This window comes from Barbatula barbatula, assembly GCF_947034865.1.
Source record: "Barbatula barbatula genome assembly, chromosome: 3".
In the NCBI taxonomy this organism is placed as follows: domain Eukaryota; kingdom Metazoa; phylum Chordata; class Actinopteri; order Cypriniformes; family Nemacheilidae; genus Barbatula; species Barbatula barbatula.
Window position 1 is genome coordinate 3,383,255 of NC_136764.1, and position 27,862 is coordinate 3,411,116.

A 27,862-nucleotide genomic window follows, 5' to 3' on the forward strand; every position below is an offset into this window, starting at 1 on the left:
TCAAGTGCATCCAGTTTAACCATCAGATGTAGATCTCAAAAGCACATTTCTTCTTTTCTTCAGTTTTTCTTCTTTCTCACACAAAGATCAACTATCATATACAATACAGCCAATTGCAGACTGCAACAAGTCGATCAAGCCTATGTTCAGTTATCTTCTTCAGAATGAATCTCTCTCCCATCGATGAAAGCTCTTGCTCCGGTGAAGTTTGGATTATTGCCTTCATTCTTGCTCTCAGCACAACCGGCCAAAGGCGATTCCGTGCTTCTCTGTCGACCGCAGTCAAGTCCTTAAACCTTAGTCCCTTGGTGGTCAGATATTCATTGTTTTTTTAGTTTATCCATATAAAATCTCTGGCGGTACGGGAAATGAACCTCATGGTCACCGGTCTTGGTTTCACTCCTCTTCCATCAGCCGAAGTTTTAAAGCGGCCCAGACGATGTGCCACATCCAGACCATCTGCTACCACCCGTCTGTCTGTGTCCGAAACCACCGCTTTGCATAGTTCCATGGCTCTCATTTTCACGTTTCCTTAGTTTGCTCCGACATACAAATGCAGGCGCCATCTGCAGCTGTAACTCCTGATCCTGAATTTTGATGTTCATTCCGTTTCCTTTTTTTCCAGGAGAGCATTTGCACTTGCTAGCATTTCGTTTTCTTTCTGCAGAACCATTACATCATCGTGCACTGAGGCAAGAGATTTGCCCAAAGCTTCAATGTTGGAAGAGTTTTCTTTAGCCTAACCATGATTTCAATCTGATCGGATCACTCGTTGATTTTCTCAGAGAGAATTCGGATGATATTCTCATGCACATTACTCAAAGAAAGTTCACTTCCAGGTGTCAACGACATTTTCTGAATTGTGCAGCGAAACTGATGATGGATCAATTGTTGCGCTACTCGAACGTCAATATTTAATCTAAATCGACCACAATAAGCAACATAACGATAGTAGTAGACAACATAATGGTATTTGTGTTTTCATTTGTGAGAATTACCCGATTTGTTTCTCAGCTTACAAAACCTGTCACAGCGCCATCTTGACGCTCCTCCCGCTGGATCTTGTTCTCATAGCATCAGAATCAACTCGACATTACTGATCAAACATATGTGTAAGACATCATATAAAAGTGTAAAGTGTTTATACTTTTATTTGGTAACAGTGACAACCAAACGTGTATTTGTAAAAAAAAGAACATATACTCTCAGCCGTCACTGTTAGTAATATATTTCTGAAAACAAATCACAATATAAAGACTATATAGATATAAAGATCATTCCACACCACCAATAAAGTGTTTTTCTTATTCGTGGGCTTTGTTAGTATTCATATTTATATTATTGCTCAATACTTTGCACATTATATGTTAACAGTTATTTACAGTTTTCTTTCAGGAAAGTTTCTGCATCACTGAATCTCTGAGCTTATTAAATCAGTTCATGTTAAAGACAGAACACATGACAGACATATGATGTGTAACTGTGTGCTTATGTTGATCATAGTCTGAACCATTTGATAAAGAAATGACCAATAAAACATATGAAGTTTGATCACATTCTTTGTTCTAGTTGCTTCAGAATATTTCACCTTGATGCTCATTATAGGTGTTTGGTGTTTATCTCTCCAGGTGGTAAACACATCAATATTCATTTACATGTACATTTACATTTAGTCATTTAGCAGACGTTTCTATCCAAAGCGACTTACAGATGAGGAAACATTGGAAGCAATTATAAAAACATAGGCAACAAAATACATAAGTGCATCAAACTAGTCCACTAAAGCCTAGCACAGTATACAAAGCTAAGAATAGTGAGGTTAGTAAGTGTTTTTTTTTTTTTAAAGAAGGAAAGGGAAGAGAATTAGGAAAAATCAATCAGCGGCGTGTTGACGGAAGAGATGCGTTTCAGGTGTTTTTTAAAGATGGCAACCGAGTCTGCTGATCTTGTAGCAGCTGGTAGATCATTCCACCAATGTGGAACAGATCCAGAGAAGGTACGCAAGAGTGACTTTTTTGCTTTTTGGGATGGTACCACTAGTCGTTGTTCCTTTGCAGACTGCAGTGATCTGGCAGGAACATAGATCTGCATTAGCGAGTGGAGATACGATGGTGTGGACCTGGTGTAGTACTTCATGTATCTGCTGTTTACACACACACAGCATCATTTGCACTCTATACTGCTCACTTGCACACCAGAAATACTATACTGAATGCTCATTTGCACTAATGGACCACTTTCATAACTGCACTAACCTATCTACTGCACTATAATTCTATTAACTGCATCTACTCATCTATTGCACTGTAACTTCAATAACTGCATTAACTAATCTACTGCACCGTAACTTTAATAACTGCATTAACTTCAACAACTGCATTAACTCACCTATTGCACTGCAACTTTAATAGCGAATGTCAATAACTTATGCATACCTAAGTCACTTGCACTATTTTAGTCTAAATTATTATCTGTTCATATCCACCTGTACATTAATGTTCATAGTATATAGCCATGTGTATATATTGTTCATAGTACATACCTACTGTCATATTTTCATAGAACACACCTACTGCAAAATATTTTTATAGTCCATGCCCACTGTATAATATTCTCTCATATTGTATTCTGTATTTATTTTAACTGTATATCCTGCACTTGCTAACTGCACTTCTGGTTAGACCTAAACTACATTTCCTTACACTGTACTTGTATATGTGTAATGACAATAAAGTTGAATCTAATCTAATCTAATCTAAAGTATTTTTATAGTCCATGCCCACTGTATTATATTCTCTCATTGTATTCTGTATTTATTTTAACTGTATATCCTGCACTTGCTAACTGCACTTCTGGTTAGACCTAAACTACATTTCGTTACACTGTACTTGTATATGTGTAATGACAATAAAGTTGAATCTAATCTAATCTAATCTAATCTAATCTAATCTAATCTAATCTAATCTAATCTAATCTAATCTAATCTAATCTAATCTAATCTGTTGGTCTTTTAGGCCAGGAGCATAGCTTTGAACTTTATGCGGGCGGCAACAGGGAGCCAGTGTAACCTGATGAAGAGCAGAGTTACATGCGCTCTCTTCGGTTCATTGAAGACCACTCTTGCCGCCGCATTCTGGATCATCTGGAGAGGTTTGATTGTGCAAGTAGGAAGTCCAGTCAGAAGCGCATTGCAACAATCCAGTTTGGACAGGACAAGAGCCTGGACTAGGACTTGCGTAGAGTGCTCCGATAGGAAAGGTCTAATTTTCCTAATGTTGTAGAGGATGAATCTACAGGACCGGGTGGTGCTGACAACATGACTTGTGAGGTTAAGCCGATCATCGATTACCACTCCCAGGTTTCTGGCTGTGCTGGACGGCGTAATCAATGATGAGCCTAGTTGAATGGCAAGGTTGTGGTGAATCTTTGGGTTGGCTGGGATCACAAGCAGTTCCGTTTTTGCAAGGTTTAGCTGCAGGTGATGATCCTTCATCCAAAGCGAGATGTCACTCAGGCATGCCGCGATGTGAGCAGCGACCGTCGGATCGTCCGGTTGAAATGACAAGTAGAGTTGTGTGTCGTCGGCATAGCAGTGATATGAGAAGCCATGCTTCTGAATTACCGAGCCGAGGGATGTCTTGTTAATGGAGAAGAGTAGGGGTCGAAGCACTGAGCCCTGTGGCACCCCCGTGTTGAGCTGTTGGGACGCGGAGACCTCATCTCTCCAGGATACTCTGAATGACCTACCCGAGAGGTAGGACTCAAACCATTGCAACGTCATTCCAGAGACACCCATAGCACTGAGAGAAGCCAGGAGGATGTGATGATTCACAGTGTCAAAAGCAGCAGACAGATGACATGAGCACAGATGACATGGATGATGCTTTTGCCAGTCTCAGGGCTTCGATGACTGAGAGCAGTGCAGTCTCTGTGGAATGACCGGTCTTGAAACCAGACTGATTGCTGTCCAGGAGGTTGTTTTGCATGAAAAAGGAGGAGAGCTGGTTGAACACAACTCGCTCCAGGGCTTTGGCGATGAAGGGAAGAAGGGAGACAGACCTGTAGTTTTCTAGCAGTGTAGGGTCCAGGGTGGGTTTCTTTAGAAGCGGTGTTATGCGGGCCTCTTTGAACGCTGTGGGAAATGTCCCAGTGGTGAGCGAAGAGTTGATGATGTGGGTCAGAGCAGGCACAACCGTTGCAGAGACGGCCTGGAGGAGATGGGTGGGGATGGGATCCAGTGGGCAGGAGGTAGGGTGGTTGGAACCAATGACCTTGGAGACATCAGCTTTAGAAAGAGGAGAAAAGGCGGGGAGCACACACGTGTCAGGGATGTGGGCGGGTTCGACAGGTGGTAGCGTAGAGAACTGGCTGCTGATGGCAGTAGTTTTCTTTACGAAGAACGATGCAAAATCAGCAGCTGTTAACTCCGATGAAGGTGCGGGAGCAGGCGGACAGAGAAGAGCAGAGAAGGTTTTGTCACACATGGGTGTTAACTGTCTTTGGGGATGAGTAGACCGGTGCCTCCACCCCTTCCTGTGATGCGAGGGCTGTGGGAGAAAGTGTGGTTATGGGAGAGGGCAGCGGGTTTGATCCATGTTTCTGTAACCTACGATGGAAAGACCAGAATGTTTAACAAAAGCTGTAATGAAATCAGCTTTGTTCACAGCAGATTGGCAGTTCCACAATCCTATTGGGAAAGTAGAAGGGGCAGTTGCTAGCAGTGATACATTGTGAAGATTATTAGCATTGCGTCGCCTTCGGCATGCGGCAGATGATTACGTGTTGTGATAACAGAAAGGATTTTAAAACACATATTTAAGATAAGCAGAAAGAAAATAGGGAGAATTATTAAAGATAACAATAAAGGATTAAGTATTAGTGCAAACAAGTAAGACAAAAAGTGCAAGTGTTAACACAAAACAAAATAGGTACAAAAGAAGTGCAATACTCCAGTGCCCTGTCGGTGTCCCCGCTCGGTGGAGTCGCGCGCAGGTAGAGTCGATGTCTTTACTCTCGTCGGTCTTCACGCGATGAGGGCCTTTTAAATACCTGTCTAATTACTTTACTTCAACAGGCCCCGCCCTCAGATGACACGCGCAAACAAAGCAAACCAATTAAACTAGCCCAAGAACGAACGAAGGAACGATACTACACGCTGTTTCACCACGTGACAGAGCGGAAGTAAATACAAAGCGATTTCTCAGTTTAATACAGTACTAAAACTAAACAAGACACAATGTAAATACACTTACACAATTCTGTACGCTTCTGCTGCTAAATTGCTTCTCCTGTAAGTGATGATATTCATCATCACTAACACTCCCTCGCATGTGGAGAAAGTCATTATATTGTTTTGGAAATAATTATAAATAAGACACTTTTTAGCGATTCACAGCTGTCACCGGTGATGTCACAGTCTTCTGAAAGAAAAAGGTTCAGATGATCTTTACTGAATGAAGGGAATCCTTTCACTCTTCATGTGATTGTTACAGTCGAGGCTCAATACTGTAAAACATTGAGGAGAAACATCAGATATGATATTAATATTCACTCATCTCAGTCATTATCAACATCATGTCACAATGACTTTATACTTACAAATCATATTAAATTAATCTGAGAGAGAGAACACAATACAAGAAGTGCAGCCACACCGACATTAACACAAGTGTGAGTACAAAACATTTCTGTCACTTGTCCACTGTAAATAAATCTACTTCAAAATGTCTCGCAATAAATATGTATTTTTGTTTATACTGAATAAGACTAGTCCTAAAATGTGTCTAATAAAGATTATTTTGTTCAGTGGATACTTAAAGGAACAGTTCACCCAAAAATGAAAAGACTACTATGGGAGTCAATGGTGACCCACGACAGCTGAGTTACAAACTCTCGTGTTTATTTGTGTTCAGCACAACAAAGAAATGTATTCAGGTTTATAACAACTGGTCCCCAAAAAGAATTATTTACACCTTGTGTCATTCCAAACCTGTATGACTTTCTTCTCGCAAAAGAAGATATTTTGATAAAACATTTGTCCTCATTGTCTTGTCATTGGTTTTGTATCCATACAATAGAAGTTTATGGCTACCAACGGTGTTCCCTTTCGAGAGCGGTCACTTCGACATTGCGGAGAACCGCATATGAAACTCCTCCTCTTCTTCACTTTCCCTGAAGTCTTATAGGATAACGCCAGTAAAAAAACTGGCCAATTGTTGCAAGACATGCAACAGTATGCAAATACTGACAAATCTAGACAGTATAAATACAGTGCCTGTGACGACAATTCCTCAGAATCTTCTTTTTCACGCTGCCATTGTTAAAGACGCAACTAGATATATCTTTCACCGCATCCTATGGCTTCATATTGTCATCTTTGCAGGATACTCACAAGCACTGCATTGCCTGCCTTACTCATGCGGAGGATGCATTCTGTGAGTCTAATTGCGCGCACTGTACGGACCTGCCGGTACGTGTCTTGAGGACTCGCAGGAACATCACTCGTGGACTCATAGGGTCGAGGCTCACCGCCGCCACGAGGTCCTCTATTCCCCAGTCCTCTACGTCGATGAGAGCCCTCGTACCTCCACGAGGAGTTTGTAAGGAGAAAGCCGTAATCGTGCTCGACATCACCTGGGATTCACCTGAGGAGCCGGCAAAAAGTAGGCTCGACTCCGGGTACTTTCAGGCGAGCCGCCGCCAGACCACGTCGAAGAGGAGTGCGCCGTTTTTCCCAGATGTCCATGAGCATGTGGTGAAATCATGGTCTGCACCTCAGTTGGCGCGCGTTCAAGCTGCTACGCCGGCCATGTTCGCCGGCCGTGGTCGTGGCTGAGGCCCACAGTTACGTGCGCATGCCACCCATCTAGGAGACCCTCGCCACTCATTTGTGCCCTTCCACCACCTCGTTGGGCTCGGACCCAGGTCTGCCCTCGAAACCGTGCAGATTTACCGCCCATCTCGCCGTTAAGGCCTACGCGTCCGCAGGCGAAGCCGCCTCTGCTTTGCACGCAATGGCGGTGCTGCAGGTGTTCAAGGCTAAGATCCTTCAGTCGCTGTATAGCGGCAGCCTCGAGGCGGACGCCACAAGGAATCTGATGGTGGCGACCGACTTCGCTCTGATGGCTACAAAGATCACCGCACAAGCTATCGGCAGGTCTATGGGGTTACATCTGTGGCTTACGTTGGCGGATCCAAAAGACGCTGATCGTAAGATCCTTTCTCAACGCACCGATCACTCCTTCCGGCCTTTTTGGTGACGTCGTGGAGTCGGTAGTAGAGCGTTTTGGTGAGGCGCAAAAGTGCGCCAAGGCCATGAGTCACGTGCTTCCTCCACGCTCTTATCAACCGTCTCCTGGAGGCCGCTCTTCATCCGCGACTCACTCCTCGCAGAGACCTGCCAAGCAGAATGCGACTCCCGCGCTGGCTAGTCGAGGTCGCGAGCCGGACGTCCGGCCTAAACAATGGTCGGGCCCAGCTAAGAAGAGGTTCGGGCCGAAGAGAGGTCCGCGCCACGATGGCGGAGCGTCATCAGCTGCCAAGGACCTAGGAAGAGGAGTGAGTCTGTGAGCGTGCCGGCGGCCCCCATACGCTGCTGTTTGCATCAGTTTTCCACCGCGGTTGCGGGCGATTATTGCAACGTTGTAAGTGTTGTTTGTGTGAATGCAATAAAAACACATACTTTTTCACAAGAGGAGCTCTTTCCCCCTCACCCACCCAATGCTGGGTCCCTTGCTCTGCCACGGTGCAGCGCGAAGCCGCAGTTAGTTCCAGCTATAACCAGCCTTCCCTCGTACACGGACGCTCCCGTGGACGAGAGACCGCTGGATTCTCACGTGCGAGCCATATTCCTGCCAGTGCATTTAGCCTCGCTGGGCCAGCGTGCTCCCCTAAACAGTCCGCTGACGGTAACCCCCGAGCAGATTCGACCTTTATGTCTGTTTCTGGACGCGTGGAAGGCCATTCCAGGCATCTCTCTTTGGCTACTTAACGTGATAGAACACGGGTACTCCCTGCATTTCAGTGGTGTGCTTCCGTCGCTTCCGTCCGATCCTGGACTTGAGACCCGTCAACCGAGTGCTTCACAATCGAGCGTTCAGAATGACAACTCTAAAACAGATCCTGGCACAAGTGCATCCCGGGGACTTGTTTGTATCCGTAGATCTGAAGGATGTGTACTTTCATGTTCAGATAGCCAAGCGCCACCGAAGGTTCCTGCAATTCGCATTTGAGGGTTCAGCGTACCAATTTGCTGTCCTCCCGTTCGGACTGGCATTAGCTCCGCACACATTCTCGATGTGCATGGACGCGGCGCTTTCCCCTCTCAGAGGGGAATTATCTGGACGATTGGCTGAATTATCTGGACGATTGGCTGATTTTAGCTCACTCTCGGAAGACGCTAATCGGTTACACGCAGATGCTGCTTTGTCACTTAACATCCCTGGGGCTGCGCGTGAACATGCAGAAGAGCAAGCTCACACCGAGTCAGTCTATAACGTATCTAGGGGTATGTTTCGACTCAGTGGAGATGCGCGCTCGCTTCTCTCCAGAGCGGACGGAGTCCATCTCTTCAGCTCTACATTTGCTCTGGCCGGGCCAGTCTGTTCCCCTGAGGGAGTTCCAGAGGCTTTTGGGTCTCATGGCGTCGGCGGTCTGCCACCTAGGTCTTCTGCACATGCGACCACTACAGTTCTGGCTGAAGGCTCAGGTTCCATGGAAAGCATGGTCCTCGGGTCGGTTGCGAGACCCGGTTACACTTAGCTGCCTCGGTGCCCAGAGTCCATGGCGCGACCCGAACACGTTCAGTCGGGGAGTTCCCCTGGGGCTGGTGACGAGACGCACAGTCATTACGACGGATGCGTCGTCCTCGGGATGGGGCGCAGTGTGCGAGGGAATGCCGGCATCCGGCCTTTGGTCACAGTCTGTAAGAAAACGGCACATAAATCACTTGGAGCTAGAGGCGGTGTCTTCATACTTTCCAGTCGAGGCTGGAGCAGAAACATGTTTTGATTCGCACCGACAACATGTCCGTGGTTTCGTACATAAATCGCCAGGGAGGGTTCCATTCCGGAGCTCTTTTCAAACAGGCTGCAGGTCTCCTACTGTGGGCAGATCGGCATATACTCAGATCAGCGCATATCCCCAGTCATCTGAACCGCGGAGCGGACATGCTCTCGAGGGAGGGTCTTCCGCACGGGGAATGGAGGCTTCATCCCGACTCAGTGCTGTTAATTTGGGAACGCTTCGGGAAGGCAGAAGTGGATATATTCGCGACAAGCGAGAACGCGCACTGCCCGTTGTATTTATCACTGATCCACTCCCCCATGGGGAGTGCGGTGGCCGCACGTTCGGCTTTACGCGTTTCCTAGTGGATTTTACCCCTAGTGCTGTGAAAAATCAGAGAGGAGACGGCGTCGGCGATTCTTGTCGCTCCGTTTTGGCCGAATCAACCATGGTTCCGCCATATTCAGCGCAGCCCGCTGCATTCGTTGGGTTTGGATATGCAAATTTTCCAGGAGCCCGATCTAGCAGTTCATTGCCGTGTTCAGTGATCTAGCAGTTCATAGGCCGGTTTCAGCCAATCAGCTGTTAACACTTGGGGCGACCTCGCGAATGGTTGAATTGTATGCTCCCCATACTCTGTGTGTTTAACCCAGTTGTCTGGCTGTTTTTGCTAGCTCTCACGGCGGGATTGTACTACTGTTCCATATGCGGTTCTCCGGAATGTCGAAGTGACTGCTCTCGAAACCTCGGTTCCCTGAGAAGCGGGAAAGAGACATTGCGTAGATCGCCGTGTTCGCCACTCATCACCATGCGGCCGTTCTCTCGTAGATTCTGAGGAATTGTCGTCACATGCACTGTATTTATACTGTCTAGATTCGTCAGTATTTGCATACTGTTGCATGTCTTGCGACAGTTGGCCAGTTTTTTTACTGGCGTTATCCTATAAGACTTCAGGAAAAGTGAAAAAGCTTCTCAGGGAACAGAGGTTTTGAAAGTAATCGGAGACGTTTTGCAGAAGAAAGTAAGGTTGGGTGGACTTTATCTTCTTAGTTGAGTAACTCAGACATGTAGGCTACTCAGATTCATTTGAAAGTTGGATTCATTAAACACTGTGTTTATGTTTGTGTGTGTGTGTTGAAATACATGTGACTTCACAACTGAGATATGCAAACCCCAAAGTTGAGCAAACTGAAAAGGTTGTCCTACAGTTTATTGTGTTTAATATTATATAGCGTGTTAATAGTTTATAGAAATATAATGGTTTAAAATTAATAAATAACTCACAGTAGTGTCTCTAGTTGACAGTGTGGATCCTTCAGTAGATCAGAGAGTAGCTTCACTCCTGAATCGTCTGGATTATTTCTGCTCAGATCCAGTTGTGTCAGATGTGAGGGGTTTGATCTCAGAGCTGAAGTCAGAGCAACACAACCTTCAGATCCAATACTGCAGTCAGACAGACTGAAGAGAGAAGAAAAAAAATGAAATAATGACAATAACATTTAGACAATCATTAATAGCACAATTATTTTATATAGTTAATTATACTTTAATATATTTTTATTATTCATATATTATTCAATTATTATTCATCAATGTTTCAAATTATGTCCCTTTTTAAAAGATAAAAGTAATACATTAAATGATTGTAAATCACTGTCAGTTTACAATAATATCATGAATAGTTTAATATATTCAAGTTAGTTAATAAAATGATCTCAGTTTGGTGATAATTCTGTATGAATCTGAATCAACAGAGAGTCATTGACTGACAGTCACTGTTGAGTCTCTTACATATAAAGATGATTCTGATAAACTTATGAAGACCTCCATTTACATAATACATACACATGTTTAACTTTATTGCTTTAAGGATTTTCTTACTTTAGTGTCTTCAGTTTACAGTTTGTATTCTTCAGTCCATCAGAGAGCAGCTTCACTCCTGAATCCTGCAGATTATTGAGACTCAGGTTCAGTTCTGTCAGACTTGAGGAGTTTGATCTGAGAACTGACGCCAGTGATGAACAACTTTTCTCTGTCAGATTACAGTCACTCAGACTGAAAGAGAAATAACAAGATAACAGTGAGTCACAATGTTAGTAAGACACTTATGACTGTTTTCTGACTGCATGATGGATCTTTCTGATTTGAATAAACGCTGCACTTGCCACAGAGATGAATAACAGGCAAAGCATTAACAGATGGATCTTTAATGATCACTTCTAATCTCATTTCTATTTTTCAGGATATCGTATGAAGCATCAAGATGTCAGGAGCGTGTTGAGGGAACAAGGACAGAGATCCCAAGTGCAGACAGCGGGGTCAGAGGTGAACCCTATCTGATCCATGTGTGCTGCTTCTCTCCGGCAAAAAAAAAAAAACACCTTTATGTTTTTCAGTGCTGGCATGTCAGTCAATGGCGGCTTTCCCTTTAATACTAACGTCTACTTCACATCGACATAGTGTACTAAATCCATGGAAAGCATCTCTACTGCTTTTTTATATGAATTCGTGGTCTTTTGTCCATTCCGGATAAAATGATGTCTGACGTTTCGGGATGTTAATGTTATGATGTGACGTAGCCAGCACGTGGACTCCAACTCCAAGTCGTGGAGGCTTGTTTACGTTTTTAACCAATTATATATCAGTTATTTATTTGACACCTTTTCAGCCAATCATTTGTTTGACCGGAGATCAAGGCCAGGACTAGAACTCGGGTCTCTGGCATGAAAGTCAGACTCTCAATACTTGAGCCACTGAAAATGGTGAACCCAACAGTAAGACGCACTCAGAGGCAGATGAGATGCAGGACTAGGTTTAATAAAAGTACAAGCACCTCAATTCACAGCTGGAGCAAAACATTATCAAAAAGTAATCCTCAGGAACACAACCAGTCCAACAGAGCTTTTCACAAAAATTTCAAAAGGTTTCCAAAAACATTAAGCACAAACTCTAGAGGAGGACAGTCCACAAAAATAAAACAGGAATAGTCCACAAAAATAAAACAGGAATAATCCAAAGGCTACAGGAAATTAAATATCTCTGAGTTAGAGATGACTTGCTTGAGTAACCGGCTGAGAACTACCAAACACCAAGCAAAGAGGCCAAGAGACAGAGAGACCTAAATACACACATTAGCACAAGACACATGTGAACCCGATAACACCAATTACAATTCGAATAAGCATGACGTAATTGCACCATGAGGACCACTAGAGGCCAAATCATGCAAAACACTGACAGGACCACCTCCTCTAGGAACAGCTCCTGACGTTCCTTCCAGGATGATCGGGTTTATGAGCATGGAAGTCCCAAACTAACTTGGGGTCCAAGATATCTCTGGCAGGAACCCTGGAGCGCTCCTCTGGGCCATAGCCTTCCCAGTCCACAAGATACTGAAGTGATCCTCGCACCCGACAGGAATCTAGTACTCTGTGGACTGTGTAAGCTGGTTGGCCTCCAATGATGCGAGGAGGAGGGGGAGGTTTACCTACTGGAGCAAAACGAGAAGACAACACAGGTTTTAGAAGGGAGACATGAAATGTGGGTTAAGGACCTAGGCAAGTATAACCGGTAAGTAACAGGGTTAACTTTCCTTGCAACTTTGAAAGGCCCGATGAATCGCTGGGAGAGTTTGCGGGACTCTACACGTAAGGGAAGGTTCTTTGTGGAGAGCCAAACTCTCTGTCCGGAACGCAGGGTGGGGGCAGGTCTGCGTCTACGCTTAGCCTGTCACTGGTACTGCTCAGAGACTCTAAGAAGCTTGTGTCGGGCCTTCCTCCAAGTCAGACGACAGCGTTGGGTGAACTGCAGAGCTGAGGGAACTCCTTCTTCGATTTCTTGGTCTGGGAAGAGTGGAGGGGCATAACAAAATTTGCATTCGAAGGGAGACATGCCTGTCGCTGAGGAGTGTAGAGTGTTGTGGGCATATTCTGCCCACATAATGAAAGAGGACCATGAGGATTCGTTATTGGCAGCCATGCACCTCAGTGTAGTCTCCAGATCCTGGTTTAACCTATCTGTTTGGCCATTGGACTCAGGGTGGAATCCAGAAGATAGGCTCACAGTTGCCCCCAAAAGTTGACAGAATGCCCGCCAGAATCGAGAGGAAAACTGAGGTCCTCGATCAGACACAATGTCCTGTGGGATGCCAAAAACTCGAAAAACATGATTAATTACCAACTCCGCAGTCTCTTTAGCAGTGGGCAATTTGGGCAAGGGAATGAATCTGCCAGCCTTAGAAAATCTGTCCACAACGACCATAATGGTGGTGTTACCTTGGGATGGCGAGAGTCCGGTAATAAAATCCATGGAGAGGTGTGACCAGGGTCTTCGAGGTATAGAGAGAGGGTGGAGCAACCCCTGAGGTAAACGATGAGAGACCTTCCCTTGACTGCATGTGGAACAGGCACTTACAAAGGTCTTTGTATCCTCCTAGATGGTCGGCCACCAAAACCGTCTCTGGAGAAATTCAAGGGTGCGAGTAGTGCCTGGATGACAGGTCAGACTAGAGACATGACCCCACTGGAGAACCTGCGAGCGAACAGTTTTAGGGACGAACAAGCGGTTGGCTGGCCCACCTCCTGGGTCTGGTTCCCGGGCCTGGGCTTGTCTCACTGTATTCTCAAGTTCCCATCTTATGGGGGCCACTATCTTGGAACTTTGGATAATCTTCTTGGTTGCTGCGTGAGTATACTCGAGAAAGAGCATCAGGTTTGAGATTCTTGGATCCAGGGCGGTAGGATAAAATGAATTGAAACTGGTTGAAGAATAGAGACCAGCGTGCCTGACGAGGGTTGAGTCGTTTGGCCTGCTGAATGTACTCTAGATTTTTGTGGTCAGTGAGTACTTGGAATGGGTGTTTGGCCCCCTCAAGCCAATGTCTCCATTCTTCGAGCGCTAGTTTAACAGCCAGTAACTCACGGTCTCCCACTGGTAATTCCTTTCTGTTGGTGTAAGACGGTGTGAAAGGAATGCACACGGACGAAGTCTATTATCCTCCCCCCTCTGGGAAAGCACTGCTCCAACACCCACATCCGAAGCGTCCACCTCCACAACAAAGAGTTTATCTGGGTCTGGGAGAGTGAGTATGGGAGCTAAAGTAAAGCGGTGTTTGAGTTGATTAAATGCCAGCTCTGCTTCAGGACTCCAGCAAAACCCAGCATTATTCCCTTTAGTGAGAGCAGAAAGGGGAGCCACCACAGAGCTGAATTTCAAAATAAATTTGCGGTAAAAGTTGGCAAAGCCAAGAAATCGCTGCACCTCCTTCACAGACACAGGAGTGGGCCAATCTGTGACTGCTTGAACCTTCTGGGGATCCATTTGAATATGGCCTGGGTTTATGATAAATCCCAGAAATTGTACTTGGGTCACATGCAGGGAGGGCTTCCTCAATGTATTTGTCCATAGCTGCACGCTCGGGAGACGATAAGGAGAAGATGCGGCCTCTGGGGGGACAGGTACCTGGAAGCAGCTCAATGGCACAGTCATAAGGACAGTGTGGTGGTAAAGAGGTGGCTTTCTTTTTACTGAAAACTGCCTTGAGGTTGTGGTACTGTGTGGGGATCTGAGATAGGTCTAGGGATTCTTGAGTCTCGAGAGTAGGGTCAGGGGAACTTGGGTTCAAACAGGTGACATGACAAGTGGGACCCCAACTGAGGATAGCGCCAGTGGACCAGTCAAGATGGGGGTTTTGGTGAAGAAGCCAGGGGTGGCCGAGAATCACAGGAAACTCTGGGGATTGTATCAGATGAAAATACAGCTGTTCCTGGTGTTGACAAATAGAGAGGTGAAGAGGAACGGTTTGAAGGGTTACCTTCCCGGGGCCCAGAGGTCTCCCATCCAGTGCGGTAACTGTTAGAGGAGATTCGAGTGAGTCAGTTGGGATCTGGAGATTCCTTGCAGGAGACAAATCCATAAAGTTCCCGGCTGCACCTGAATCCACCAAGGCTTTAAGTTGATGTATCTGATTTCCCCAAGAAAGTGTGATGTGGAGAATCAATCCTGAATTGGAAGGCGGGGCGGTGAGAGTACTTCCCGTCACAGTCCTTCCTTGCCTGTACGGGAACGAGCGTTTCCTGAGAGCTCTGGGCAGGAAGAACGGAAATGTCCAGGCAGTCCACAGTATAGGCAACAGCGCTCCCTCATGCGGCGGTCACGTTCTGAATGGGGAGACCCGAATACCACCCAATTGCATCGGTTCAGGAAATCCTTGGGACGGAGGTGAATTCTTGGTGGGGTCTAAACTGATATGGGGTGTGAAAACAAACTGGTGACTCAAATTCCTCTCCCTCAGACGATTATCCAGTCGGATTGCCATGTCAATGAGGATCTCGAGAACACGGGTACGCTCTCGTGTTGCAAGGTCATCCTTGAGCGTCTCAGAAAGACCATTCTGGAAGCACACCATGAGAGACTCATCATTCCAACCACTCCCGGATGCAATAGTGCGAAAATGGATGGCATATTCTGCAGCAGTACGACTACCTTGCTGGAGGGACAGCAATCGTTTAGACGCCTCACGGCCACTGATGGGATGATCAAAGACCCGTTTGAATTCCTCTTCAAATGCAGAATAAGTTGAGCAGAAGGGGCTCTTGGCTTTCCAGACAGCCGTTGCCCAGGCGAGGGCCTTACCCGAAAGAAGAGTGATGACATATGCAATCCTGGCTCTGTCTGAAGGCTGTAGCTCAAATGTAAGGGAACACTGAGTGAGGAATCCAGAATACTGACATTTAGAGCGCGTTTTTTAACTTCGAAAAGGAGGACAAATGAGTGTCCGGATTGAGGCTGTGCTGGACGCAGGACAGGGGGCTTAAAATCCGGACGTATGGCCACCCTAACGCCGCATGAAGAGCAGCAGACACATGTTCATGTTAACAACAGTAGTGCAGACACGCATAGCAGGTCAATAGACTCACAACAATAAACTAAATACAGCAACTTTAAAGGATTTGTATCTGTCAGTCTGTTTACTGTTTGCTAAAAGTCTCCAACCTTTCCACCAGATTTGTGATATTTTATGAACCACAACCTTTTTATCTATATTGAGCATTAGCATTATTGATCAGCATGTAAACATTCGTGACCCTGTGAAAACCCAAACAAAAGTCTCAAAATCTAACTTATTATAACAAGCATCAAATATTAATTTCACTGAGATTTCAATCTTTAAAATGACATTATTCAGTTAATATTGAAGATATTGTTATATTTTCACAGAATATTCTGTAGGATGATTTTATGTAGAAAACAGTTCTGGTATGAAGGGAATTGAAAGGCTTATCTAGTAAGTAAATTAGTTTTCTGTTTATGATGAGAGCATTTCAATAGTTACATTACATTTGTTGTTTGAATGTTGTCAGTAGTTTTATATTGACAGATATCAACTATCAGACTTCTATTAAGAGGACATTCCCCTCGCCACAGAACCTACAATACATAGATACATAGCTTACTGTGTAAGGGGTAGTAGTGAGGTCTTTAATGTCGACAAATGGCAATAAATTGGCAATTATTTTTTATTTTAACAGTCACATAACAATCTCATCTGCACAAGTCAGATGTATAAATATTGAAAGATGAATAATATTTGTCACGTTAACTGTGAATAATTAAAACTGTTCTCCATGTGCCAGTGTTGCGCAGTCGCAGTTCATTGCACTAAATATCTGCGCATCTTTTTGGATTATCTGGATGTCAGAGATTTAGCTTCAACCTCGCCGCTGCTTAATAACAATAAACTGCACTGTGTCGAGGTGAGACGAGGCTTTGGTGAAACGCCTCCACTGTCGACTACATCAAATGTAGACAAGAACAAGAGTGAAACAGCAAAACATAAACAGCAAAAATACTCGACAGTCACTTGTGATTATTAAAAAAAGTGAATTTATAAACAAAATGATAATTTGATCAGTAACTCACAGTAGTTTGTGTAGTTGACAGTGTGGATCCTTCAGTAGATCAGAGAGCAGCTTCACTCCTGAATCTTCTGGATTATTAAAGCTCAGATCCAGTTGTGTCAGATGTGAGGGGTTTGATCTCAGAGCTGAAGTCAGAGCAACACAACCTTCAGATCCAATACTGCAGAACGACAGACTGAAGAGAGAAGAAAATAAATGAAATAATGACAATAACATTTAGACAATTATTTAATTAACGTTAATTATACTTTGAATAATATATGAAATAATAAAAAAATATTAATTATTATTCATCCATGTATCAAATTATGTCCCTTTTTGCATGATATAAGTAATAAATTAAATGATTGTAAATCACTGTCATTATACAATAATATCATGAATAGTTTAATATATTTAAGTTAGTTATTAAAATGATCTCAGTTTGGTGATAATATGAATCTGAATCAACAGAGAGTCATTGACTGACAGTCACTGTTGAGTCTCTTACATATAAAAATGATTCTGATAAACTTATAAAGACCTCCATTTACATAATACATACACATGTTTTACTTTATTGCTTTAAGGATTTTCTTACTGTAATGTCTTCAGTTTACAGTTTGTATTCTTCAGTCCATCAGAGAGCATCTTCGCTCCTGAATCCTTCAGATTATTGTCACTCAGGTTCAGTTCTGTCAGACTTGAGGAGTTTGATCTGAGAACTGACGCCAGTGATGAACAACTTTTCTCTGTCAGATTACAGCGACTCAGACTGAAAGAGAAATTACAAGATAACAGTGAGTCACAATGTTAGTAAGACCCCCTTGTGGGAAGTGTTTGTTTTCAGTTTTGTATCCTAGTTCTGTAAGTGTTTTCGCCCATCGTGGGTGTTTGTTTTGTTGCTGGGCAGGGCTGGACACTTGACAGGACGCCTGCGGCTGGGCAGGGCAGGACGCCGGCACCTGGGCAGGACACCTGCACCTGGGCAGGACGCCGGCACCTGGGCAGGACTGGACGCCGGTTGCTGCACCGGACTGCACATGGGACTGGTCACGGCAATGGACACGGCAATGGACATGGCAATTGCCGGCTGCTGCACTGGACTGGACATAGGCTGCAGCACCGGCTGGGCTTGACCCTGCACCCCCCTCCGTTGCCTCCTCTTCTTCAGCCGAGCCACCCATCCGGTGGTCGGCTGGAGGAAGGAGGTGAAGGGCATGGCTGTCCCCGGGTTGAAGGCCTCTGACGAGGACCCCCAGGATTCTCACCTTCCCCGCTTGCCATTAAGGCTAATTGAGGGTGGGGAGGCTGAAGGTGATGGAGTGGAGGCCGTGGCGATGCCCATAACCCCGATTTGCAGGGTACGGCCCTCAGGGATGGTGGCCAGCGGGGGGGGGGGGGGGGAACTGGGCTGGACTGAGACCCTGGGCTCCGGCCGATTCATGGCATACCTGATCAGGTCCGTGAAGCCCAGCGGTCTCAGCATCTGCATCTTTCACCGTGCTAGTGGTTGGTTGAGGCCGCCATTGAACAGGACCATCTGTTCCTGCTCATTGTGGACCATCTCTCCTGTCGTCTCAAAGAAGTGATCCGCGCCGATAAGTCTGAGTGACCCTGTCGTAAACAGAAGAGGCGATGAGCCTGGGGTCACTCGCCTTGCCTCCATTTTGCCTGCTGGGTTCGGAGCAGGCTCGTTCGTTCTGTCGTGAACAAGGGGTGACCGTGGTGTAAGAACCCAAGTGCAGGCAGCAGTGAAGGGGTTAACAAATATTTAATATATAAACAGCAACAAAACAAACACCCATGATGGGGGAAAACACTAACAGAACTAGGATACAAAACTGAAAACAAACATTTCCCACAAGGGGGGCAAAAACAAACTAAGTACTGACATGACACAACATCTTAAACAAAGGAAGGATGAACATCTAAGAAGGTACTAGAACACGAGCGAGGCAACAGATACTACAAACCGGAAAACTGGACATATGAACAAGGGAACTTAGAGCAGGAAACAAGTACAACAAACGAGCACAAGACAATAGACAAGAGGGCATTAAATAGGGAGACTAACAAAGGAAATAACGATGGGCAGGTGTGGGTAATGAGAAAAAGGAGGAAAGCTATACTAGGAACAAGAGGGACGGGGCCAATGACGAGACTGGAGAGAACGCATATTAAGTTCTGATTGACAATAAAACGTCTCTCTCCACATAAACCCCTTGGGTCTGTCATTATTCTGCCACTAAACTAGAAAATCAAGACAAGAGAAGGCAGAATCATGACAATCTAATTGTGAATGATTTAAAGACAGAAGTAGTTCTGGTATGAAGGGCATTGAAAGGCTTATTTAGTAAGTCAATTAGTTTTCTGTTTATGATGAGAGCATTTTAATAGTTACATTACATTTGTTGTTTGAATGTTGTCAGTAGTTTTATATTGACAGATATCAACTATCAGACTTCTATTAAGAGGACGTTCCCCTCGCCATAGAACCTACAATACATAGATACATACTGTGGAAATCAAAATATTAAATAAATGGCCTGATGAAAGATCGTATATATACACACAAGGGGGCTTAATTTATTAAATATTTATAAATTTTCAGAAAACATTGTCTGGATTATTGTTTGAAGAAAATATGAAGACCGGACCTCTAGCAACTTGAATGCAAGACACTTGCCCTACAGCATTCAGACAAAACAGTGAAACAAAGTGTGTATAATGATGCTCATTAAAGATCATCTTCATATTTTAGACTGCTGTATATTACTTGTATGGCCGTCAGAAGCGTGTGTATATTACAATGTAAAACAACATTCATTGACCGTCAGCTTCAATGGTGTGGAGACTAAGACATGTGATTGATCATTTTAACAGTTTACTGACGCAGGTTCCAATCCACCTTTGACTTGTCTAGATTTTCACATCACATATTAAATCATGCAGACATTTATTTTCAACAAAAAGGAAGAAACTATTAAAAAAATTCAGTGGTTAGAGCATGGCAATAATGCCAAGGCTGTGGGTTTGATCCCAGGGGATTGAACATACTTGGAAAAAAAAAATTATAGTATAATGAAATGTAAGTCTCTTTGGATAAAAGCGTCTGCCAAATGTGGCTGTGGGTTTGAAGTGATTGTCACACAGTATAAATGACAGATGCTTTAGTAGATATTTGTTGGAGTCGCCCTTTTGCTGCAGAGTTAGAGCTTTAAAAACACATTTTAATGGATATGAGGGTTTGTGTTTGTTATCTGTAAGTCTCTGTGCATGTTCATGCATTCATTCAGTGTTTTGGTTTCTTGTGAACGATTTGTTTAGATATGATGTGGTTTCATTTATGGTGACGTTACTTTAAAATATCGCTGTTGTTTGGCCGGAGGAAATTTTGCCATAACCGAGATTTTGTTGAAACGCCGCCACTGTCAACTACATCAAATTTACACACGAACAAGAGTGAAACAGCAAAACATAAACAAAAAAATTCTCGACAGTCACTTGTGATTATTTACAAAAGTGAGTTTATAAACTAAATGATAATTTGATCAATAACTCACAGGAGTGTCTGTAGTTGACAGTGTGGATCCTTCAGTAGATCAGATAGCAGCTTCACTCCTGAATCTTCTGGTTTATTTCTGCTCAGATCCAGTTGTGTCAGATGTGAGGGGTTTGATCTCAGAGCTGAAGTCAGAGCAACACAACCTTCAGATCCAATACTGCAGTCACACAGACTGAAGAGAGAAGAATTATTTCATATATTAATCAATTATTATTCAGCAATGTATCAAATTATGTCCCTTTTTACAAGATACAAGTAATAAATTAAATTATTTTAAATAGCTACAATAATAGCATGAATTAATATGTATGAATCTAAATCAACAGTGTCAGTATTTGCGGAAAGCAGAACCCAAACACAGGCAGCAGTTGAAAATAAAGACTTAAACATAAAACTTCCCTCGAGGGGGCAAAACAAACTAGTTCCAGGATGATCTAAATAATAAATCCAAACACACGACAGGGAAATGGTCAACAGGAACAGGGTTGTCCGACAACCTGAGAGACTCGTGCGGGACATACAAGCTAGGACGGGACAGGGAGTCTCTCAGCTGGCTTCCCCTGGCTTGGGCTCGGGCTGTGGGTCCGGAGGCTTGGGTTCGGGCTGAGGGTCCGGAGGCTTTGACTTGGGTTCGGGCTCTGGATCTGGCAATGTGCACACCCCCAAAAAACATTTGAGTTGGCCCCTGGGGTTCCTTGGGCTCTGGAGGCGCTGGAGAGAGCTCCGTCCCAAGGAGAGACCGGTACGGAGGCCTGGTGAGGCTCGGGATCCGGTACAGATGCCTGTTGAGGCTCGGGATCAGGTAAAGGGTTCTGGGGAGGCACGGGAGTGCATCGGGGCGCAGGCACGGGAGTGCTTCGGGGCGCTGGCACGGGAGTGCATCAGGGCGCTGGCACGGGTGTGCCTCGGGGCGCTGGCACGGGAGTGCATTGGGGCGCTGGCACGGGGAGTGCATCGGGGCGCTGGCACGGGAGTGCATCGGGGCGCAGGCACGGGAGTACTTCGGGCGCAGGCTCGGGAGTGCTTCGGGGCGCAGGCACGGGAGTGCTTCGGGGTGCTGGCTCGGGAGTGCTTCGGGGCACAGGCACGGGAGTGCTTCGGGGCGCTGGCACGGGACACCAGAGGGGATCAAACTCCCGGAGTGATTCTGGTGTGAACAGAACCGGTAGCTGTGCCCGGGAAGGCCGGAGATTTTTTCCCTCTTGGCCTTCCATATTCCGCTGCGGCGGAATCCCGGATGCGTGCTCGCGCTGTCTACGCTGTAATGCCCGCCGATGTGGCTGGTGCCGACGGGACTTCGTGGAGGAGTGGGGCGCGGTCCCAGAGTGAGTCAGACCGACCCCCACGCGGATGACCGGAACCGGACGCAGCCGCTCAAGCCACCGTCCAGCTCCCCAACGTGGTCCACTGATTCCTCCCCCGGGAGAACCTGATTAATCAACTCCTCCAGGGGAAGGCCGTCCGCGTACGAGAACAGAACGGCGGCGAGCATGTCGTCGTCCAGACCGGTCAAAAACACACGATTAGGCAAGTAGGATCGTCCCAACCCACCCGGTAACACACCCCAAAGAATTTCTCCACGTACCTCTCCAGTGGCCATCCGTCTTGAAGAAGACCCACGAGCTCGTCCACTGGAGAGATGTTGATGTAATCCATATTTGCGGTCGGTTATTCTGTCACGGCTCTCGCGCCGGACGAGACAGACGAGAATAACCAGGTTTAACTTATGAAGACCTCCATTTACATAATATATACACATGTTTAAATTTATTGCTTTAAGGATTTTCTTACTGTAATGTCTTCAGTTTACAGTTTGTATTCTTCAGTCCATCAGAGAGCAGCTTCACTCCTGAATCCTTCAGTTTATTGTGATTCAGGTTCAGTTCTGTCAGACTTGAGGAGTTTGATCTGAGAACTGACGCCAGTGATGAACAACTTTTCTCTGTCAGATTACAGCGACTCAGACTGAAAGAGAAATAACAGGATAACAGTGAAGATTTAAACACATCAAGAGATAATGTTTGAACAATGAGAATCATCTGCACAAGAGCTGAAGCAACATCTGCACCTGATTGAGAATCACTGCAAGAACTGAACCCTGACAGACATTTATAAATAAAAAACAAATGAATCAAAATCAGAAAAAGCCACAAGAGAGCAGCTCTCACTCTATAGATGCAGTGAACAATTCCATCATGTTTTATTGTGTCTCTGTAGGACATTAACTACAGTAATGTGGACTGTTAGATGTTCAGGTGAAACTGCAGTTAAATGACTCACTCAGCTGTTCTGGATGCTTTGATCACTGGCAGAAGCCTCAGAAGACATTCATCTGATCGATCATATTTCCTCAGATTAAACTCATCCAGCTTCTCTTCTGAGTTCAGTAACACAAACACCAGAGCCGACCACTGAGCAGGAGAGAGACGGACTCCAGTAAGACTAGACTCATCTCCTCTGTTCACATATGTTTGTACTTCCTGCACTAGAGAATGATCATTGAGTTCATTCAGACAGTGAAACAGATTGATGGATTTCTCTGGAGAGAGATTCTCTCTGATCTTCATCTTAATGTACTCGACTATTTCCTGTTTACTGTCAGAGCTTCTTCCTGTCTGTGTCATCAGATCTCGTAAGATTGTCTGACTGGACTCCAGTGAGAGACCCAGAAGAAATCTGAGATAAAGATCCAGGTGTCCGTTCTCACCCTGTAAGGCCTTGTCCACTTCACTCTTCAGTAAATCACTCATGTTTGATCTCAATCTGCTGAAGGGTCTTGATGTCTGCTGAAGAAATGACAGAAACTTGAATAAAGCAGCGAGAAACTCCTGAACGCTCAGATGCACAAAGCTGAACACCTTCCCCAGGTTCAGTCCAAACTCCTCTCTGAAGATCTGAGTACAAACTCCTGAGTACACTGACGCTTCTCTGACATCAATGTCACACTCTCTCAGATCCTCCTCATAGAAGATCAGGTTCCCTTTCTCCAGCTGTTGAAAAGCCAGTTTTCCCAGAGACTCAAGGCTCTTTCTAGCCTGCTGAAGATCTACCTCACATTTCCCATCATACTTCTGACTCTTCAGTTTGATCTGAAACATCAGGAAGTGTGTGAACATGTGAGTGAGAGTCTTGGGTATCTGTGCTGGACTCTCTGCTTCACTCAACATTCTCTGGAGAACAGTGGCTGAAATCCAGCAGAAGACTGGGATGTGACACATGATGTACAGACTTCTGGATGATTTCATGTGTGTGATGATTCTGTTGGCCAGACTCTCATCATTGATTCTCTTCCTGAAATACTCGTCCTTCTGAGGGTCATTGAATCCTCGTACATCTGTGATCAGATCAACACACTCAGGAGGAATCTGATTGGCTGCTGCTGGTCGAGAGGTGATCCAGATCAGAGCAGAAGGAAGCAGATTCCCCTTGATGAGGTTTGTCAGCAGCACATCCACTGACGCTGATTCTCTGACATCAAACAAACTCGGATTCTTTGAGAAATCTAGAGGAAGACGACACTCATCCAGACCATCAAAGATAAACACAACTTTATAATCATCAAAGTCTGTCGATCTCAGTTCTGTTGTATCTGTGAAGAACTGATGAAGAAGATCCATCAGACTGATATTTGTCTGTTTGATCAGATTCAGTTCTCTGAAAGGAAGTGGAAATATGAAGTGAAGATCTTGATTTGTTTTTTCTTCAGCCCAATCCAGAATGAACTTCTGCACAGAGACTGTTTTTCCAATTCCAGCGACTCCTTTAGTCAGCACACTTCTGATGGGTTTGTTTAGTTCAGGTGAGACTTTAAAGATGTCATTACATTTGATTTGTGTTTCTTGTGTCTCTGATCTTCTGGATGCCGTCTCAATCTGTCTCACCTCATGTTCATTATTGATGTCTTCACTCCCTCCCTCTGTGATGTACAGCTCTGTGTAGATCTCATTCACAAGTGTTGAGCTTCCTTGACTTGAGATTCCTTCATTCATTCTCTGGAATTTCTCTTTTAGTCTGGATTTGTGTTTCTTCATGTAAACTCGGGCAAATTCTGATAAACAAAGACAATGTTAATAAAAGACATGTATACAATTAGGAAAATCCTTAATTCTACAGTATGTACAATGTAAAAACAAACATATTTATTTTTCTTATTTAATATCATTTTAATATAGTAAAGCTCTCTATGCTTATTAAACCAAATGAATGTTTTTGCCTAATTTGTTATTATATTTGACCTTAAGAGTGTTTTAAGATTTTGATGATCATGACATTAGATGAACACAAAAAGTTTCATGGTTCTATTGTGTTGATGTATTAACTGTAAATGTATTTTCACTAATAATCATCAGTAAATACAGACACTGTGTCTGTTCATCTGAAGGTAAAGTGATGTCATAGTCACATGACTGAGAGCTCTTACTGGTCTGTAGTTTGTCAGCGAGGTCTGTCTGCTTCATCTTCCTCAGGACGTTCAGTGTGATCTTCAGAAACATCTCTCTGACTCTGATCTGATCTTCATCATCCTCCTCTTCTCTCTCAGAGCATGATGGGTAATCTGGACTCAGTAGACTCTTGAAGATCTTCAGCTCTTTCTTCATCAGAGAGATGAGTTTGTGCTCAAGCTCCTGAAAACATTGTTCAAACACACATGATTTTGCCTGAACCCCATTTCATGAAACCTATAACACATTTCAACACTATAAACACACATCAAAACTACACAAACAAAATCATATTTTCTTTAATTCATATTTTGCCTTCAAACGATTCACAAAGCATCAAATACACATCAGCATTGATAACACACTGAGATCTATTTCAAATCAATATGATCGTGACTTCTTACTACAATGAATCAGTTTGAAACTAAACATCTAAACATGTTTCAGAATCATCAGTAATAATAACAGTAATCTGTGTAAAGCTGCAATACGACTGACAGTAAAAGAATCTCATGAAACGCCCCTTAAACATACAGCTTTGATTTTGGCCTTAGAAACTTATTTTGGGGTAAAATCAGTTTAAAGCCTCATTTGAAGAAGAGCATCTACATTTCAGAATAAACTGTGAATGAACACATTTTATGTAAATAAAATGAATGTAAAATAAAGTCTTGTTAATCAAAGCAAAATATTGTAAAATATCCCTAATTAATATTTACATATTAACGCTTGTGTGGAGAGGGAGGCGTTGTGAATGTAACAGATTAGGAGTCCAAGCCTGTAGGCAGGGGGGGTTCGGCTGGTTCGAACGAACCCCCCCCTCACTGCCAAAGGTCCAGAATTTAAGTCGTTTTTTTCATGTGATTATTGTCATCATTGTTTTAATCAATGCTTGTGACAAATTTCAACAACAAAGTTCACGGGAGGGTGTCAAAGAGGGTAGGGATAGGGTGGGACAGTCCTAGTTCCCGGGGGCGCTCGCGAGAGTGGAATCCCTGGGGACTTGATGGGAGAAGTCCTCGGGGGAACTGTTCTTGTTCCCGGCTTGAAGGCCGGCTGAGCCGCAGGCTGGAAGGCCGGCTGAGCCGCCGGCTGGAAGGCCGGCAGGGCAGGACTGGGTGCAGGACTTGACGCCGGCTGGAAGGCCGGCAGGGCAGGACTGGGTGCAGGACTTGACGCCGGCTGGAAGGCCGGCAGGGCAGGACTGGGTGCAGGACTTGACGCCGGCTGGAAGGCCGGCAGGGCAGGACTGGATGCAGGACTTGACGCCGGCTGGAAGGCCGGCAGGGCAGGACTGGGTGCAGGACTTGGCGCAGGAGTGGACGCCTGGGCAGGACTTGGCGCAGGAGTGGACGCCTGGGCCGGACTTGGGACCACCGGACTTGGGACCACCGGACTTGGGACCACCGGACTTGGGACCACCGGACTTGGGACCACCGGACTTGGGACCACCGGACTTGGGACCACCGGACTTGGGACCACCGGACTTGGGACCACCGGACTTGACGGGACCACCGGACTTGACGGGACCACCGGACTTGACGGGACCACCGGACTTGACGGGACCACCGGACTTGACGGGACACCAGGAGGCCCGCTGGACAGGGCCCCCCTGCCCGTATGACGCCCCCCCAAAAAATATTTGGGCTGAGTTCCGGCGTTCTCCTCCGGCTGGAACCTCGGGCTGGACACCACACCCCTCCTCGGCTTCTTCTTCTTCGCCCGGCTCACGGTGGGTGTAGCCGGTTGCGTAGAAGCGGCGGGGAGCGTGACCAGCTCCGTGCTGGAAGAGTTGAAGGGTGCCGAGGGTGAGGAGAGGCCCACAGCCCCGATTCGCCGGGTACGGCCCTCGGGGATGGCGGCCAGCGGAGAGATCGGTTGGGGTGAGACCCCGGACTCAGAGCGAGCATTGACGTACCGCCACAGGTCGTCGAGTTCCGGAGGTCCCAATGACCTCATCTCCGCCCGCGAAAGTGGGTCCCTCAGAACGGCATTAAAGAGCACCGCCAGCTCCTCTTCTCCCATGTCCACATCAACTGCGACATCCAGGAATCTCCCAAAATAGTCCTGCAGGTTTGAGTTCCCTTGCTGGATGCCGCAGAGTAGACGAGGCTTCCGGGATCGTGCCGAGGTCATAGCTGCCTGCTGGGTTCAGTAAGGGCTGGTTCGTTCTGTCGTGATTGAGGATGCGGAGAACCCAATTGCAGGCAGCGAAACGGGGATGAAGGGGTTAACAGAAGGGACTTTAATATATAAACAGAAAAACAAAAACCCACGAGGGGGTAACAAAGGAGTACACAATAGCAAAACACAACAAATTGAAAACCAAAGACTCAAGAACTCAACTATAAACACTAAGACTAACCTGAACACTCAAAGACTAGATTTTAAAGTTTCTAACACAACAAGGCTTAGGACAGGGTAACAAGTACAACGAACCAGCACAAGACAATGAACACAAGGATGTTTTAAAGGGAGACAGACAAAGGATAATTGAACAAGGGGCAGGTGTAGGTAATGAGACACTAATGGGAAGGCTAACGAGACAAAAGGGCGGGAAACACTGACGAGACACGAGAAAGCACATGGCATGTCAGAATCAAAACAAAGCCATGTCTTTCTCACACAAAACCTAAGGCTATGCCATGACTCCGCTGCAAGACCAAAAATAAACATGACATGATAGCGGAATCATGACAATATGCATAAGAAAATGTTTTGAATTTGAGTAGCACTAAACTATTAACTATTAATAAACTATTATACCATTAGTAGGCATAATGAATACATTTCAATACATTCTTTTTGTTTTTGTAAAATAGTTGCACTTTTGGTGTTGTTTAGGTAATTTGGTGTTGGTATTTGGGATTAGGGTGGGATTAGGGGAGAGGGAAATAGGGTGTTGGTATTTGGGGTTAGGGTGGGAATAGGTGAGAGGCGAATAAAGTGTT

At 45.1% G+C, this 27,862-nt stretch overlaps 2 protein-coding genes across 2 annotated transcripts in view; both read right to left on the bottom strand.

Annotated features, from left to right (window-relative positions):
* Nucleotides 1–27,862, bottom strand: part of LOC306891685 (NACHT, LRR and PYD domains-containing protein 3-like) — a 153,803-nt gene that overhangs the window by 72,304 nt on the left and 53,637 nt on the right. The gene's annotated exons all lie outside the window — the stretch shown is intronic.
* The window catches only part of LOC306892482 (uncharacterized protein), a 38,683-nt gene continuing 16,232 nt past the window's right edge, over nucleotides 5,412–27,862 (bottom strand). The window contains exons 2-13 of the mRNA XM_079453610.1: nucleotides 24,897–25,094; nucleotides 22,758–24,494; nucleotides 20,468–20,634; nucleotides 17,511–17,676; nucleotides 16,941–17,075; nucleotides 15,270–15,394; nucleotides 14,365–15,086; nucleotides 14,031–14,171; nucleotides 12,273–12,490; nucleotides 10,885–11,051; nucleotides 10,288–10,461; nucleotides 5,412–5,505 (exon numbers count right to left, since the gene is read on the bottom strand). Of these exons, the coding sequence (XP_079309736.1) occupies nucleotides 5,487–5,505; nucleotides 10,288–10,461; nucleotides 10,885–11,051; nucleotides 12,273–12,490; nucleotides 14,031–14,171; nucleotides 14,365–15,086; nucleotides 15,270–15,394; nucleotides 16,941–17,075; nucleotides 17,511–17,676; nucleotides 20,468–20,634; nucleotides 22,758–24,494; nucleotides 24,897–25,094 (3,969 nt within the window). The 3' untranslated portion in view covers nucleotides 5,412–5,486. The remainder of the gene's footprint in view (nucleotides 5,506–10,287; nucleotides 10,462–10,884; nucleotides 11,052–12,272; nucleotides 12,491–14,030; nucleotides 14,172–14,364; nucleotides 15,087–15,269; nucleotides 15,395–16,940; nucleotides 17,076–17,510; nucleotides 17,677–20,467; nucleotides 20,635–22,757; nucleotides 24,495–24,896; nucleotides 25,095–27,862) is intronic.